We start from the raw sequence: 18,912 nt of genomic DNA on the forward strand, positions 1-18,912 counted from the left end.
AACCCAAACAATACGAAAAAGCATCTTCTCTTTATATAAGTATGGAGTAAAGATTTGCAAAATTATCTAAAACACTACTATAGCACAATGTGATGTGTACAAGGATGTCTAATGTAGCCTCACTTATAATTTTGAAAAGTTAAGAACAATCTGAACTATCAGCAGAGTATTGGTAAAAACTTAACAGGGTACAACTGTACAGCGAATGGATTAAAATGAGAGAGGCAGACTTGTACCAGATCTGAAAAGATAAACATGATATTTTCCTGGGGGGAGGGAGGAGAGGGGACAGATTACAGATCAGTATATACAGGATATGGCTATCTTTGTTTAAAGAAACCAACAGATACACATCAATTCTTTGAGGGCTGTTATCTCTGGAATAGGGAACTTACACATTTTCTACATTATATAGTTCCACACCATAGACTTTTTGTGGTCCTGTAACAGTTTTAAAATCAGGAAAACAATGAAGGTATTTCCATTATTAATTAATACGGGAATTATTCTATAGAGGTTTCAGAGATGACTTTTTGTTGCTGTTAGAAGTTTTTGCAAACTCTTAAATAGTGTTTTTCAGGGAAATTTTCCTGCTCAAAAAAAGTCTGTTTCTGGCAAGTAGAAACAGAAGGACATCTAGCAATGAGAGCGAATGTTTCACAATCATCATTGAATGACGAATCTTAGAAATTTCTTTCCAAGTCATGCTAACTGCCCCTGAGATGTTCTTGATTCTTAATTTCAAGAGTGACAAAAAACTCTCCAATAAAATCCTTGAAAGAGGTTAGGATATATAATCTTTCAAACTTTCTTCTAAAATATTAGCCAGAAATAGAAACAAACTTCTTAATTTGAATCTTAAATGATTCAAAAGTCTTTGACAACTGCACTAAAATTTCGCTTCTAAGTTAAAGTTTTAGCTCCTAGTCGAGAAGTGCTACATACGGCCTTCTCATGGAAGGCTTATATGATAAAAACTGTGCATTAGTCTGAATTCTAGAATACAGCATTGGCTACACAATGATTTTCTTCTGAGTGTAAGGAATATTTACTGAGGATAAACCCAATATGCAATGAGAAAGCTTCTGACTACAGAGGAAGTTGGGATGATAGCATGACTATGTAGAGATTATGGTAGGCAGACTACTCATGTGAAGTTCAGCATCTCTGACAGAATTTATTAGCTTAAAGACCCACTTGAGAGCAAGAATCAAAATAAAAGCTGGAGTTCAGAGCACAGGGAGAATGCTGGGCTGTGGGTGGCACAAGAGCCCTGAAGCAAAAAGTGACACACGCCAAGTGAAGTGGGCTCTGACAGGAGCCAACAGAAGAGGCCTACATTAAGCTAGGCTGGATGCACAAGCACGCTTCTGCATGAGGTGGGCTCAGGCCAGCAAGGATGCCTGCTCAGAGCACTTTATGGTGACTGTAAAGGCTAATTTCAGTGAAGAGGCCTGAGTGTTGGAAGCATGTGAAGCTACAGTCTTTCAATACTGGATTATATCCTCTTATCGTGTACTATGCTTAGTCACTCAGTCATGTCCCACTCTTTGTGACCCCATGGACTGTAGCCCACCAGGCTCCTCTGTCCATGGGATTCTCCAGGCAAGAATACTGGAGTGGGTTGCCATGCCCTCCTTCAGGGGATATTCCCAACCCAGGGATCGAATCCAGGTCTCCGTATTGCAGGTGGATTCTTTACTATCTGAACCACCAGGGAGGCTCTCCATTTATATTGTAACGGATCCATTTTACTTTCTATATTTTACTGGCTTTTGAATTGTCCTTAAAAACCCAGAGAGTTTTTCTTTCCCTTTAGTAGAAGAAATAAGAGTTCAATGTTTGGATCCACTTCTCTCAAAACTTCGATATCCAACAAGGCAGGTGCTTCTTTTAGGAAAAACGTTTAAAGGCAGGCTTTCTCCTACTGCTCTCCTATTTCAGAAGTCTACAGGGCTGCCAAAGGGCACTTTCTGGAGATTCTACATCCCCTGAGGCTTTTCAAATATGTCTTTACTTTATTTCACATTAACTGCCTTTGTGATCTAGAACAATTAAATTCTTCTGTGGAAAACATCTTTCACCTTTTATTTTCACTAAAACAAAAGTGCAAACTGACCTGAAGCTTTATCACCAGATGACAACTGACTGGATGCTGGTGGGGGCCCAGATGGCTTTAGGGCATTTATCAGCGATCCCTGTAATAGGAGGAAAACATTTATGTGACCTACAAAACAGTCTCTGGAATAAAGGAACATGTGAAATGATAACATAATTTAAAATAAGCAAGCACAAACACTTCTATTTAGTTAAGTTTTGTTCTTCAGTTTCAATTTAGGTCAGTATGTTTAAATGTAATATCACTTCAGAGACGGGGATACTCCACAAGCACAAGAATACAGGGTCCTGCTTGCCGAGCCTGCAGTTCCGTCCGCAGCGCCTAACGCACTGCTCAGCACATGAAAGGCATCAGCGTGTTTGAAACACAAATGAAGGAAGAAGTAAATGAATGAAATACATCCTGGCTCTCAACAAAACTCATAGTAAGCTTAAGAAGCCGGACTGCCCAACTTCTCCATCTCCAGTCAATGTTCTTTTTCTCGTTTGTTACGATTTGTGCCTCGCCACGTGTCCTCCAAGGTGAAGATGGGAAGCTCCAGGAGAAAGACCAGTGCCAACTGCTGAAGTGCCATGTTAAGTCAGGGCAAACTACGGAGGAGACGGCCACGTCTGAGAACTGCTGAAGCACCATGTTAAGTCAGGGCAAACTACGGAGGAGACGGCCACGTCTGAGAACTGCTGAAGCGCCATGTTAAGTCAGGGCAAACTACGGAGGAGACGGCCATGTCTGAGAACTCACATTAGGCAAGTTCTGAGGGTCAATCTCAAACACAGTCTAAAATGACCTTTCTAGAGACAGAGTTGAGTAGCAGAGAAACCAGGTTTTTTTAGGGAAAGTTTCAGAGAGGGCTTGATCTGCCTTTCCGCCATCTCCTATTATTTTTTTCTGGATTGTTTAAGTGTCTACAATATAACCTATTTTTGTAAGAGACCATGTTTATCAGGCAAAAGCCTGCAAGTAGACATAACAAACATCACTGAAGATGCAAAGTATGAAAAACAGGGATGATAGGAGAAAGCAGAAGACTCTGTTCCCTGGAGGCTGATACTGAAAGGTCCAATGAACAAAGCAGTGGGCAGGGAGAAGCTGCAAGATGGGTTCCAGCCCTGGTTCCATCATTCACTACCGGTGGAAGCCTGCGTCAGTCACTTGAGCCCTGGTTTCTTCATTAGTGAAACGTAGCTGAACATCTGTCTTGTCTATACGGCTGTTGTATGGGTTAACTAAGACAAATGAAAGTAAACTTGAACTCCATACAGATACCCTCCATACAGAGAATTATGACCCAAGATTACCAGATGCAGAATATTACATGGTCAACAAAGACATCATCGGGTCCTGACTGACCTACTAGCTCAAAACCATCATAAATTGTGGGGAAAGGATCACAGGTTTTTTTCAGAGTTCATTTAAAAGACGTGGGAAAAATTTTTTAAAGTAAAATAAAAAATAAACAGTGCGGGGACTTAGTACCAGATTGTCTTCAGTTACAAGGACAGTCACTGCATGTCACATTAGCAAAGCAAAAATCAGCAATTTACCTGCTTAGCTTGGTTGGCAGGCGCTGGAGTCAACACCGGGTGAGGCGTTTTGGCTGCAGAGTATGGCCCTGAAGAACTGGAAAACACAAAGCAAGCGCTCAGGAGCAAGGCATGACTGGGGGAAATTCATCCTCAACCCCGAGCCACCTTCTGTGCAAAAAGGTAATACCAGTTTTGGGGTAGAACACAGATGTCTCAGACCCTAATCAAAATCATTTGACATGTTTCTGATTGAAGAATAAATTCTTTACATGAAATTTGGTCTTTAGCAAAAGTCAAAGCAATGACCTTAAAATGTATCTTCTTCCTGAAATTTTAAGGAAAAAAAGTTATGGATATTCAGAAGTAGATCTTTTTCTTATTTGCAGAGAAAGCTTTCTCCACCTCCTCCCCATCACCCACCACCATTCCAGACCATGTGGGAAATTCCTGATTCTCTTTTCCAAGTCTCAGAAAATGTTCATCAGGATCGACGGGGTGTATATGATCTTCTCAAAGCAGAGCTCTCAGCTTCTCATAGCAACCAGCCCCGAGAGCTCACCACGTCAGCACACAGGAGAGTTAAACCAACCACAGCTCCGTGCCCAACCTGCACTTTTGTTGTAGTGTCAATACGAAAAGTGCATCCTGTCTACGTAGAAAGAGTTCTCACCATCTTTTGTTATCCGTGAACATAGTATGCATGGAACTGTTATTTTAATAACTACTTAGTGTTAATTTTGTTGTTGCTGTTGTTTAGTTGCTCAGTCATGTCTGACTCTTTGCGACCCCATGGATTGCCAGGTTCCTCTGTCCATGGGATTTCCCAGGCAAGAATACTAGAGTGGGTTGCCATTTCCTTCCCCAGTGGATCTTCCTGACCCAGGGATTGAACCTGGATCTCCTGCATCTGCAGACAGATTCTTTACCACTGAACCATCAGGGAAGCCCACTTAGTGTAAATATGTGAGGGAAAAAAAAATCCCCTGTTCAACACAAAGCTCTATTCGTGGCTCCAGGGAGCAACTCTTTTCATCAATGTATCTGTCCTCTGTCCAGAGCTCCTCTGACTGATAGGTATAGCAGTAACAACTGTAGCATCTGGTTTTATTTCTCAGAACTTTCGCTTAAGGAGGATTAACAATTTTCCATTAAAAAGTTAACTTGTGAGAGAAAAGACAAAAATAAACCCATGCTTTATGGGAAAAAATTACCAAACATCTTAATAATCTTACAGTTACCTCAGGATACTCTCTTGGAATAACACGAAAATCTTCCCAAACTTTATTAGATTCAGAGAGAAGGAAAAAAAATGCAGTTGTTTTCAATAAAACCCTCTTTATTTTCCTACTGAAGAGAGAAGCAACTACAAATGTGCGCCTCTCTGAAGAAATGCACACTGGTCCCCCGAGATACTCAACCGAGCAGGTACACAGGGACGCCCCCCCATCTGCTTACACTCCAACAAGAAAAGGAATGTATGCATGAGAGGCTGGGACTGAGAAATCCCTGGGCAGACACAGCAACCTTAGGTGGGAAAATGACTGCAGCTCATGAGAGTCACAAGGGAGGTACAAATCTTTCATGCTTTCTCAAAGATGAGCTAAAAAAAACTACGAATAAAAATAAAAGCAGCAATTTACCCGACTTTAGAACATTTATATCTCAAACTTAGTTATGATATGATGGTAGATTAAATCATGCATGAAGCAGACTAAGTGCAATTATTCTTCTGTTTATTTGTGATAAAGCCGTAAATCTCTTGGGTGTCCTAAATCCCCAAACATGCAAAATAGGATTCACAGTATTTACACACTGGGCCACATGACGACCCAGCAGAGAAATAAATGCTGTTCATGCACTCAGCTAGTAAACGAACTGATTAAGTCAGATCCACCATGATCTAACGGAGCAAGCAGAAAAGGACAGTATACTGCTAAATAAATGTGTTCAAAGACTTGTACATGATCATGAACCAAAACAATGGAAATCAACAGCTAGACATGTTCAGGAGGAGATGCAAACACCAAACTTGGAATTATCATATTCTGGATGACGGTATTCTACTAGCAGTATGCACCTGAGAAGAGATCATCAGAAATTCACCTGAAATGTTCTGTTCCACAACTGAAAACAGAAATCAAAGGACCACAGGCAGAAAATGGCACTGTAACATACATCTACCTCCATTTCATCAAAAGTATGTGACAATCCTAAACATTTATGCAACTAACAACAGAACTACAAATGAGGCAAAAAAAAAAAGCTAGAACTGAAAGAAAAATAAGCAAATCCATAGCTACACTTGAAAATACCAACACTATTCTCATTAACTGATGGAATAATCAGACAGAAGATTATCATCATCTACTACAGATGGTGACTGCAGCCATGAAATTAAAAGACGCTTACTCCTTGGAAGGAAAGTTATGACCAATCTAGACAGCATATTAAAAAGCAGAGACATTACTTTGCCAACAAAGGTCCATCTAGTCAAGGTTATGGTTTTTCCAGTAGTCATGTGTGGATGTGAGAATTGGACTATAAAGAAAGCTGAGCACCGAAGAATGGATGCTTCTAAACTATGGTGTTGGAGAAGACTCTTGAGAGTCCCTTGAACTGCAAGGAGATCTAACCAGTCCATCCTAAAGGAAATCAGTCCTAAGTGTTCATCGGCAGGACTGATGTTGAAGCTGAAACTTCAATACTTTGGTCACCTGATTGGAAGAGCTGACTCATTTGAAAAGCTTCTGATGCTGGGAAAGATTGAAGGCAGGAGGAGAAGGGGACAACAGAGGATGAGATGGTTGGATGGCATCACTGACTCAATGGATAAACTCCGGGAGTTGGTGATGAACAGGGAGGCCTGGCGTGCTGCAGTCCATGGCGTCGCAAAGAATCGGACAAGACTGAGTGACTGAACTGAACTGAAGTACTTTAATTGACATTTATAGAACATGCCACCCAATAAGAGCAGTGGCACAGAACATTTACCAAGATGACTGACATTCTAGATCAAAGATTGGCAAACTAGAAACAATAGACCAGCTGCCTGCTTTTGTAAATAAAGTTGAACTGTAATAAAGCCATGCCCATTCATTTACGTTTTGTTTATGGCTGCATTCAGGCTACAATGGCAGAGTTGAGTAGTTGAGGCAGAGACTGTATCTCCCAAAAGCTTAAATTATTTACTGTATGGCCTTTAAAAAAGAAAAACCTTGTTGACCCCAGTTCTGGGTCATAGAAGAAGTCTCCATAAAACCTAAAGAATTCAAGTCATACAAAACATGTCTAACCATGATGAAATTAAATTAAAAATCAATAACAAAAAGATATCAAGAAAATGCCCAATTATTTAGAAACACACTTTTAAATATCCCATATGTATACAAAGAACCCAAAATGTTTTGAACTAAATGAAAATGAAAAAATAACATTCAAATCTGTGGGAGGTAGCCAAAGCAGTTCTTAGACAGAACTTTATAGCACCAAATGCCTGTGTTGTAAGAGAGCAGCATCAGATTAATGACCTTAGCTTTCACCTTAAGAAACTAGAAGAGTAAATAAAATCCAAAGTAAGCAGGAAAATGAAATAAAGATCAAGAAGGGGAAAAAAAAAAATCAATGAAGCCAAAAGCTGGCTTCTTTGAGATCAATAAAATTGATAAAACTCTAGTTAGACTGATGAGGTTAAAAAAAAGACCCAAATTACTATTAAGAGGAAAATAAAATCTATATACATTTAAAGGATGATAATCAGTGACTATTAATGAAAAACATGCCAATAAATTCAACAAGTCAAGTGAAATGAATTTCTTGAAATATACAAACTACCAAAGAAGTAGATAAGCTTAACAGTCATATATGTACTAAAGAAACTGAAATTTCCAAGCCAAAATAACTTTACTGGTGAATTCTACAAAAATTTAAGGATGAAATAGTAACCAAGCTACAGAAACTCTTAGTGGAAATTGAAGAGGAAGGAACACTTTCTGACTCATTCTATAAGGGTAGTATTACTCTGAAGTTAAAATGCAAGAAAGACATTACCAGAAAAGAAAATCTACAGACCAATATCCCTCATTAAGACAGAGGCAAAACTATCAACAAAATTTTGGCAAATTGAGTCCAACCATATATTAAAAAGTTGAATACATTATTACTGACGATTGGTTTAACATTAGAAAACCAATCAGTGTGGCGAGGGTACCAAGACAATCCAAGGGGAAAAAGGTTTTTCCAAAAATGGTGCCGCACAACTGGGTGGTGGTGGTTCAGTCACTAAGCCGTGTCTTTGCGACCCCATGGACTGTAGTTCCCCAGGCTCCTCTGTCCATGGGATTTCCCAGCAAGAACACTTGAGTGGGCTGCCATTTCCTTCTCCAGGGGATCTTCTCAACCCAGGGATGGCACCATGTCTCCTGCATTGGCAGGCAGATTCTTTACCACTGAGCCACCAGACAGGCCCTGGGACAACTGGGTATCCACATGCAAAAGAAAGATATTGGACCACAAATTACAGTATTTTACAAAAATTAACTCAAAGCATATCAAAGACCTAAATGTAAGAGTTCAAACTACAAAACTTGGAAGAAAACACAGGAGTAAATCTTTATGATCCTGCATGAAGCAATAGTTTCTTAAACATATAACAGACACCAACAGTGCAAGCAATAAAAGAAAAAAATAAATTGAATTTCATCAAAATTAAAAACTGTTGTTTCAAAGGACACCATTAAGAAAGTGAAAACCACACAAAGAATGGGAGAACATATTTGCAAATCATATATCTGATAAGAGACTTGAATCTAGATTACATAAATAATATGACACCCTGGGACTTCCCTGGCGGCCCAGTGGCTGACTCCTTGCTCCCAACGCAGGGGTCCCAGGTTCAATCCCTGGTCAGAGAACTAGATCCCATATCCTGCAACTAAGAGTTTGCATGCTCCAACTAAAAAGAAATCTTCCTCAACGAAGATCAAAGATCCTATGTGCCTCAACTAAGACCTGGTGCAGCCAAATAAATAAAAATAAATATTAAAAAAAAAAAGAAAGAAAATGACACCTCAACAATTAAGATAAAGAACCCAATTTAAAAACAGGCAAAGGATTTAAAGAGATATTTCTCTAAAGAAGACACAATGGCTAATATGCACACAGACATCCAATATCATTAGTCACAGGGAAACATATCAAAACCACAAGGAGATACCGTGTCCATCCATTAGGATAGCTATAATCAAAAAGATGGACAATAACACATATTAGTGAGGATGTGGAGAAACTGGAACTTCATACATTGCTATTGGGAATGTAAAATGGTGCAGCTACTTTGGAAAAGTTTGAACTACACTTAGCTCAGAAAGTAGACTGCCATATGCTCTAGCAATTCTACTCCTAAAACATTACCCAGAATAACTGAAAAGCAGGGACTCAGGGCTGTACAACAATGCTCACTGCAGCATTATTCACAGTAGTCAACTCAACCCAAGTGTCCACTTTCAGATGAATGGATAAGTAAAACAGGATATATATATACAGTGGAATGTTATTCAGTCATAAAAGGAATGAAATTCTGATATATGCTACAACATGGGCCTCCCTGGTGGTTTAGACACTAAAGAATCTGTTCCAATGCCTGAGACCTGGGTTCAATCTCTGGATTTGGAAGATCCTCTGGAGAAGGGAATGGCTCCCCACTCCAGTATTCTCGCCTGAAGAATTCCATGGACAGAGAAGCCTGGTGGATAACAAACAGTCCATGGGGTCACAAAGAATCAGACATGACTGAGCGACTAACACTTCACAACATGGATAAATCTTAAAAATGTGAGTGAAATAAGCCAGATATAAAAGGACAAATACTACATATAGGGCAAATTCTTAGCAACAGAAAGTAGATTAGAGGTTACCAGGGACTAGAAGTAAGGTGGAATAAAGAGTTAATATTTAATGGGTACAATTGCTGTATGAGATAATGAAAAAGTTCTGGAACAGATAGGGTGACAGTTATACAACACTGTAAACATACTTAATGTCTCTGAATTGGACACTTAAAAATGGTTAAAATAATAAATTTTGTTATACATATATTTACCCACAATAAAAAAAGAAAAAGCTTCTTAACTGTTCTCCCTTTTTTTATTCTTCTTCATTCCAGCCCTTCTCATCTATTCTAAATATAAGAACCAGAAACTTCCTGCCAAACCCACAGGTCAACAAAATAATCTGCATTTATCATAGCTCGTGGAATTTTAGACTACAAAAAGGTAAATTTTACTGTGTGTTAATTATGGCCCAGTATTTTTAAAAATTGCTAAAACTGCTTTAAAAAAGCAAATGTAAATTAGATCAGGTTACTCAGCATCCAGCTGTCAGCTAGGTCCTCAACCAGGCTTACCAGATGTTATTGGATTTGTAACCCGGCCCTACCCCACTCTCCTCCTCTTTCCCTCCAGCCACCAGGGGCTGCCTGGCTTCATCCTGAACCTGCCAGACAAGCTCTCACTACAGGCCTGGTGCTTGGGGCTTTCTTCCTTAGGATATTCATGAGCCTGCTCTCTGGTCTTTATTCAAATGTAAAATGTCAAAAGCCACTGCAAGGCAGAGTATTATCAACATATAAGACAGGAGAATCCCCAGTTTTGTGGTGAAAAAAATATGGTCTGGTATTTCTGAGACATGTTAGTCATTAGTCACGTAGGAGAAGCACCTTCTTTGCCTCTATTTAAAACTGCAACCATGTCTGGACAAAAGCCCCTAAACCCCTTTTCTGCTTTAATTTTCTCCGTCATACCTATCCCCTTCTAAAATACTGTATTTAGATGAATTTTACTTGTCATCTGTCTCTCTGTGACTAGGGCAGGGTTTGGGGATTTTGGGGGGCAGGGTCTGTTTTGTTAACTGTGTTATTCTCAGCACCTACAACAGTGTGTGGCATATATAAAATGCTACTTAAGTATTTGTAGAAAGAACGAAGAAACGAATGCCAAAATTCTTGAAAGGAATGATGATCTGGGTGTGTTTTGGAAAACAACAAACCAATAAAAAATTCCACCATATTTCTCACCTCATTTGGCCCTGTTTCATTTACCTTCCATTTCCTGCCAGAACTCTAGACAAACTGGCCTTTCACCTGCACTCAGACTTGCTCTGCCCTTTCCCAGGTCTGGGCTTTCACAGATCCTGCACCTCCTGTTTATAACACTCTTCTTCCACTTTGCCTGGCAACTTCTGGTCACCGCTCAACTTCCAGCTGAAACATCTTTCCTTCCCAACCTCGTCAGCCCCAGACTGCCTCACTGTGAGCCTTCTTAGCACCCTGTACCTCTCCTTCATCAAACTCATTATACTACAGTTAAATAACTGATGTGAAATGGGTAGCTTAGGGGCTGCCTTCTTGCTAACATCTAAGTGTCGTGAACGTGGGGACTTGGTATGTTTTACTGACTGCTGCTGCTGCTGCTGCTAAGTCGCTTCGGTTGTGTCCGACTCTGTGCGACCCCATAGACAGCAGCCCACCAGGCTCCCCTGTCCCTGGGATTCTCCAGGCAAGAATACTGGAGTGGGTTGCCATTTCCTTCTCCAATGCATGAAGGTGAAAAGTGAAAGTGAAGTAGCTCAGTCCTGTCCAACTCTGAGCGACCCCATGGACTGCAGCCTACTGGGCTCCTCCGTCCACAGGATTTTCCAGGCAAGAGTACTGGAGTGGGGTGCCATCGCCTTCTCTGGTCTTACTGACTACTGGACCCCAAATACCCAGGGCGTTATCATGTTCATGGCAGACACCCCTTGGGAATCTGCTGAATCAAGGGCCTGAGTGCTGGAGAGGAGTCTAACTAGCATGAGTGTGCCCCAGATAAGCCCTCTTCCTGCAAACAGGATGGCTGGTCAGTGAATATAAGGGGTGAGTGGGGTGAGGCCAGTGAACATAAGCTATATCAATGGCAGAAACATATAACCTCATCCTATAATAAATCTCTTTAAGATGTTACTCAGGAGAAGTGAAATGCAAAATTAAACAGTTAAAATACACTTAGGAGGGACCTCCCTGGTAGTCCAGTGGTTAAGACTATGCTTCCACTGCAGGAAGCATGGGTTCCACCCTGGTCAGGGAACTAAGATCCCACAAAGGCGTGAGGTGCCACCAAAAACAAAAACAAAACAAGCAAATACAAAAAACACTCAGGAAACTACTGCTTAACAGAATCTGAAAGTAAGTGATTTTATAATGAGTATAATTCCCTCTCAAGCTTTCTTATTAGGGAAGGTGGTAAATATCAGTTTCCACTTACCAACTGTGCTTAGTTCACCTATTATTCAACAAGAATTCAACAAGAATAATAAAAAGAAACAACATTCCAGGTGCCATGGTGGGCATACAAGTTAAATAATAACCAGAGTCCAATCCTGTGGAGAAAAGAAGAGTTTCTTCAACTCTTTTTAAACTTCTATGCCTATTTTTCTTAAGTCAGAAAAAAGGGCAAACCCAGAATTGCTCCTTTAACAAAGCTCATATCGATGATTAGCTCAGATGAATCACTGGAGGAAAACACAGCCTGAGATAAGATAAAGGAAATCATCAAGAGGTGCTTCTCACATATTGTGAGAACAGCTAAAATATTCCAGAAATACCAGACCATGTTTCTTTCACCATTAAGCTGGCTTTTCCTGTCTTATGTAAGATTCTGCCTTGCGGTGGCTTTTCCTTGCCTACCCTACACTAGGAATCTGGCTATAATTCCCAAACTCTAATGCATAGTTCTTTCCCTTGAGAAATTCACAACAACCACAAATGCCATCTTGGTCTAAACAGCATACCGAAGCTTCAAGGTCACTATAAGATAGGAAAGCTAGGCTTGTTTTTGGCTGTTAGCATGGCCCTGAGATAACTAAGAAATTCCTGGCAGTGTTGATAAATGGGCCAATGTGGAAAAAAGAGAAGGCCAGTGGACTAGTGAAGTAGGGCCACTTGATAAAGCCAAAACAGAACAGTGAGCAGACCTGGGGTGGGGGAGGAGAGGGCTCATGTGAACTGGAAAAAACACAGGGTTAGTGGCTGTTCTTCTTGCAGTTGGACTAGTCACAGGCACCAGACACTAACTCCCTGAATGACCCTGGTCCTCATGATCTCTACATTCAAACTGAGGATACAGCCCTCAACTCTTCCCTGAGCCACACTGCACAGCTCCTGGCTACAAAATACTTGGGAGCAACAGGACACGGGCATGTTCTATGAACCGTGCCGCCCACACCAGTGGGAGGGAGTCAATGCCTTGAATTCTAAACACACATTCACACTTAAAAGTCAGTTCTGGCAGCAATGATCCAGCTCTTAGATGTGGCATGGGAGAAACTGGAAGTCTCCAAACAGAGCTTCTGCCTTTTAAACCACTGCTTTTTCATACAAACAATATGAGAAACTTGAAAAAACACGAATGCCTGGAGAGGGGAAGGAAGGGAGGAGAGACCATCATTGGGTTTTTACAATCAATAGTCTGCGTTAGAGTTGAAGTGTCAACTCAGGAGCCCCAAGAGTATTTAAAAAAATAAATCAAACCGTCCACCTTACCTGACTTAATAACTGTAACGTGTACCACATGCAGACTTATATACGGCAAACGGCACACTGAGTACGTAACACCAAGACTTTGAAAGTTTATGAGGCAACTGTTACTGCCAGTTGGAGAGGACAATTTCCTGAAACCCAATTGTGTGCCTGAGATTAGCTGTCCATTCCGCTCCTCTTGGGACCTCAAGTTCTGCAGGAAGAAGTCACACTGGGACAACAGCACTGCTGCTCCCTGCAGGCAGCCCTACGCTATGCAGAATGATTCATTGGCTTAAACACGCTAATGAGGCAGTAACATACCCCACTGCTGCAGAGGGGGCTGTAGCATTATTCTTCAATTCCTGCACATTTACCACTTGAGGGACATTCTTCAAAGTTGATTCAGTCAACGTACTGACAGCTATTTAAATAGAGAAGAGAAAGGCACGTTAATTGCAATACAGGATCAAAATTCTAGCCAGGTCTAATGAATAACTAGGACACAAGCAGAACACAAACTTATTATATAAAGGAAATTTAGGTAGTTCTGCAGCACTGTGCTGAATAGAACACCTGGCCTACGCCCTTCATAAAGATCATTCAATGAAGCTTGTGCAATTTAATCAAATGTACTAGTTCAGAAAAAAGGAATTCACCAGCCAGCTTTTATAGAGCAGAGCTGAGATGCTTGCCATATTGTTGGCTTGTCCTAGAAAAGGGCAGAAACAGCTAGAGGATTACCAGTGTTTCTGCCTCCACCGTGCATTCATTCATTCAACCACTCTTTCACATGAGCTTATTACTGTCAGACTCTGTTAGGTGCTGGGAATACAAAAAATGTCTAAAATATAGTTTCTTCTTTAAAGAAGTTCATGCTTTAGTGAGACAGACACAGTGAATAAAATATGAAAAATGGAGATTGAACCAGAATGGAGAAGGAGGCCAAAAGGCCTGAATTAAGGAATGGTAACAGGGACTGATTTGACACCTACTTACCTTAGGCTTATCAGCTTTCATACCTTTTTTGTATGTGTCTTATAATTTAAAACTGTAGCCCAGGACTTTATGACATGTTATAAATAACTATTAAGAAGGCCTAAGCAAAGCTTTTGGATCTTCTCCAACTACTGTGGGGCACAGGTGAACTTGTAGCCCAGGTGGGATGGTGGCTCTATGGCAGCTCACTTCACCCCTTCCTTCAGGAGTCACCAGGGATGCCCTGCTTATGACTGCACATACTTCATCCTTAACACTCACAGGTGCCCACACCTTCGAAACCTGTTTTTGAATAATGTCTTCTGAAATGATAATAGAGATCACACCACCTCCTGCTGAGAATGGACTAATCCTAAATCCTGATAGACTAGAAGTTGATAAATAATCAATCAGCTTGATTTAGGATCTGTTCAGTACAATGCTAAGATCCTGCTTGGTCCAACTAATATTTACAACATCAAGGGTTTCTTATATTTTTCAGAATGCTCAAAAGTACCTTAAAAAGTTCTCTTGTTTTTGCTGTTTCATATCTATTTGAGATGTCTTAGTAAGGGTTTTAATCTGAACTTTCCCTAGAGATCTATAATCATCTAATGGCAACTATTTTTGGCTAAATCAAACCACCATGTCTTTTCCATCTTTTAAAATTTTAGTGTAAATTGGCATATGTTATAAAACTAAAAAACTTCATTCAGCTAAAACAAAAATATGATTTATAGCCAAGTTTCTCACTCTTGGCACTACTGACGTTTGGGGATGGATAATCCTTTGTTGTAGGGTTCTCTTGTGCTTTTGGCAGTTTCTTTGCAGCATTACTGGCCTCTACCCACTACAGGGCAGCAACACTGCCAACTGTTGGAGGGGAAGCAGGCAGAGTAAAAAAGCCTCTGGTTGAGAAGCACTGGCTTGTAAAAACTGATTAACTGAAGTTCCAAGGCAAATTACCTAGAAATCTTAATGTAGAAGATTATGGAGAGCCACAAACCACTGACAAAATGCAAGAGCTGATTAGTTCCTTAGAGCTTCACGTTTCCAGGTTAAAACTGCAATCTTAAGAAAAAGCTGTACTTCAGTACAAAGAACACAGGGTTGGAGTCTGGGCTTTGTTACATATTGGTTGGTGACCTTCGCCTCTCCAAACCGAGCATTACTCAAAAGCAAAATGGGCACACGTACACTCATTGCAAAGGGTGGCTCGGAGCCTTAAAATACTACGAGACAACTCTAACATTATTAGGTGATCTAACAGCAAAGATTAATTCTGGGGCTTAAAGCAGACATTATTCAAAAACAGGGATGAATCCTTGTGTTGAATCTAAAAAGAAATGATGCAAATGAACTTAACTGAACATGGTAGATCTTATACAGCCCTTTAAGGGCAAGTTTCCAACTGAGTCGCTGCCCTCTCAGAAGTCTCCCCGCGAAGGCGAGAGCTGTCACATCAGTCCTCTTTTCTGAAAGGCAGCGAAGGGCCCGCCGTTTCTTGGCCCCCATGTCCTGGCCTGTGGCTCAGACAGCTCAGCATCAGCCCCTGCACCGGTGCTCTTACCTGGCGCCTGACTGGCCATCTGCCGTCTCAGTGCTGCTGCGGCGGCCGCCTGCGGGGCAGAGATGGGGTGCGAAGGGCCAGGTGCGCCATGCTTCACTGTTTTTGTTGCAAGCATGGTGCTATCAGCTCCTTGGGGAATAATTTTGCTAGCAGGTGTAGACACTGAGGGAAAAAGTAAAGTTAAGTGATACAGTGGGTCAGAACAGAAGCACACACAAAAATTAAAATGGTAAATTCTCCATGTTAGGTTGCAGGGAAAATGCGAAGATTTAATATCCTTAAGCATTAACAGAAAATACTGGCAAACTGACAGGTTGGCACTTTTATCTTTCAAGGATGCTGGATGCTGTCTGCCCACTTCTACTGGAGAAAATATGTTACATGATCATTTCCTCTGACACTGAGTGAGATATAACTTCTATGCCCATACAGAGCAATGAATGGTTAGCTCTTCTCTCACAAATCTCTCCATTCTAGTACCTCATGCCTAGGTTGGTCTACTTAGGAGTCACTTCAGTACAAAGTCCTGACACTCTGAGCTGAAGATCTAACAGCCTAACATAGGTCCCGTCAACAAGCCACCAGAGATAATGAGCACCATGGCTGGTAAGCCCTGAGACAGGACATGGCTTCAAGCTGAAATGAGCCGAGGTCAGAAAGGCACACACTGTCTTCCACGTAAAGGGGCAACAGCGTGAGCCTTGAAGCGCCTCCTCTTCCTCACAGTGTCCCACCAACCACTTTCAAGGGGAACACATCTCTTGACTCTGTCCGTAATTTCTAAAGGATTAGCAGAAATGGCGGAGAAGGCAATGGCAACCCACTCCAGTACTCTTGCCTGGAAAATCCCATGGACGGAAGAGCCTGGTAGGCTGCAGTCCACGGGGTTACTAGGAGTCAGACATGACTGAGGGACTTCACTTTCACTTTTCACTTTCATGCATTGGAGAAGGAAATGGCAACCCACTCCAGTGTTCTTGCCTGGAGAATCCCAGGGATGGGGGAGCCTGGCGGGCTGCTGTCTATGGGGTCACAGAGAGTCGGACACGACTGAAGCGACTTAGCAGCAGCAGCAGAAATGGGCTAGAACCCACCACTTCTGCATGTGCTAGTAATAAAACCCAGCCACAGTTCCTTCATGAGTTAGGAACCTCTTAGGGAAAAGATTGTTTCTGGTCCCACTGTTTACTTACTTGAAGTTCCCATCATACCCTGCGAACCATGAATCAGGTGAGATTTAGCAAAAGGAGTTGCCTGGGGCAAGAGACTGGGCTGGATGGAAGGTGTTCGAACCACGGGAGCGTGCCGGGGGACCTGGACCACTGCGTCGTCATCCTTACAGGATGTCCGTGTGTCTTCACTCTCCAGAGACTGGGAAATGGATGATGTTGAGCTGGCTTCATCCAAGTCTTCATAATACCTCTGAGACAGGAAGGCTGACCGAGACAGGCTGGCTACAGAGCCCAAAACAAAAGATAACTGAGACAATTCGAGTCCAAAAGCTATGTAATTTTCACTGTCGCTAGAGAAATATCCAATTTGTAAAGCGACTTAATTATTACTTATTTTAAGTGGAAGCAGCTGCAGTTGAACGTGAACAAAGATAGTCTTTGCTTAAATGGGTTTTGCAAAACTGAGCTGTATAGGACAAGAACATTTTGACTGTTAGGCAAAAAAAATGTGAGGTGGGAGACAGGATGCACATTGGTGTAAAAGCAGAAGTTCACGGGCAACAACGCCACCTCAGAAAAGCAACCAACTCCCACAGCAGAGTGAACAGGCAGTCACAATGGTGTCCCTGCCTTCCAACAACAAACTTCTAAGAACAGGCCTAATACAAACCGGAGAAGACATCACATCCTCAGTTCCGAGGGTCTCAAACAATGCCAGGTAAATCCAATGCTTCTTTTGAATGAGACAATTAGTTTAAAAAAAAAAAAATCACTAAAATCGATTCTCACTTTCCCTGTTTTGCTCCTTCCATAAACTACAGGGCAAGGCTTTATGCCATGTTACTTTCTACCATGAATTTCAGAAGTCATGTAACTGTCTGTGTACTGGAAACACCAAAATCAAGCAAAAAACAGCCCTCTCTCCTCCTCAAGTTATTTAAAAAGTATTGCTAATACTTACTGACTTATTTGCCCTACGGACACATCACTCTACAAGATTTTACGTGTCATAATGTGAGTGTAACATGGGCTTCCCTGGTGACTCACAGTAAAGAATCTGCCTGCAATGCAGGAGACCCAGGTTCGATCCTTGGGTCGGGAAGATGCCCTAGAGAAGGAAATGGCTACCCACTCCAGTATTCTTGCCTGGAGAATCCCATGGTCAAGAGGAGCCTGGTCGGCTATATAGTTTATGGGGGCGCAAAGAGTCAAACACAACTGAGCAACTAACGGGTTCACTTTTTTCAAACGTAATATAAACAATTGCAAGTGAAAACCACGCATGTGGTCTTGCCTGGCAGCCATAGCCAAAAGAATTTTTTTAATTAAAAAACATACTAGGGCTACTGCTAGGCTGCAATGTGAATTTGGTAGCCACCAGCCATGTGTGGTTATTTAGATGAAAAACAAATGAAAAATTTGAACTCTAAGTTGTACCATCCCCCTTAAAGTACCCAATGGCCACCGGTTAACTGCTGTATTGGACAGCACAGATCCAACATCACAAGTACTGCAGGAAGCTCTACTGGACAGCACCACACCGAAGTGTTCTGAGGCAAGTCAACGTGCAGCACAGTCCCTCAGCAAGTCCATTCATAACCACCAGCACCTGCATGCCCTATGTCTGCATTTCTCTTTAGACTGCCACTAGTCACGCGTGTCTACTGAGCATGTCTTTTTTCAAATGCAGCCTTACTCAAAATCCGACACGAATCAGAAAAGTAAAGCTTTTCTAGCTAAAGTGAAGGCTAGGACCCATGGAACCAGTTCAGCTTCCCCCCAAATCCTTGGCAATCACTGCCACAGAACCTGAGGACTATGGAAAACACAGTGTAAAAGCCAAAACAACCACCCCGAGTTGACTATGTATAAGCTTCTTCTTAATCCCATATGCAGATGGATGACAGATTCTGGAGACACTTCCTCTATCTCCCATTAAGAACCAAAGAAAAACACGCACAGACACACACACACAAACCCCATCCTACTCCCACACAATG

General features: G+C 41.5%; 1 protein-coding gene across 3 annotated transcripts in view; it reads right to left on the bottom strand.

Moving 5' to 3' along the window:
• Window positions 1-18,912, bottom strand: part of NUP214 (nucleoporin 214) — a 90,135-nt gene that overhangs the window by 38,048 nt on the left and 33,175 nt on the right. For all 3 annotated transcript variants that reach the window (XM_086324506.1, XM_086324505.1, XM_086324507.1), the window contains exons 22-26: window positions 16,934-17,194; window positions 15,741-15,902; window positions 13,517-13,616; window positions 3,664-3,739; window positions 2,120-2,198 (exon numbers count right to left, since the gene is read on the bottom strand). In XM_086324506.1, the coding sequence (XP_086180632.1) occupies window positions 2,120-2,198; window positions 3,664-3,739; window positions 13,517-13,616; window positions 15,741-15,902; window positions 16,934-17,194 (678 nt within the window). The remainder of the gene's footprint in view (window positions 1-2,119; window positions 2,199-3,663; window positions 3,740-13,516; window positions 13,617-15,740; window positions 15,903-16,933; window positions 17,195-18,912) is intronic.

The sequence above is a fragment of the Bos grunniens genome, chromosome 11 (genome assembly GCF_055505025.1).
Source record: "Bos grunniens cultivar Pamir isolate PY7600 chromosome 11, Bosgru_T2T1.0, whole genome shotgun sequence".
Classification (NCBI taxonomy): Eukaryota; Metazoa; Chordata; class Mammalia; order Artiodactyla; family Bovidae; genus Bos; species Bos grunniens.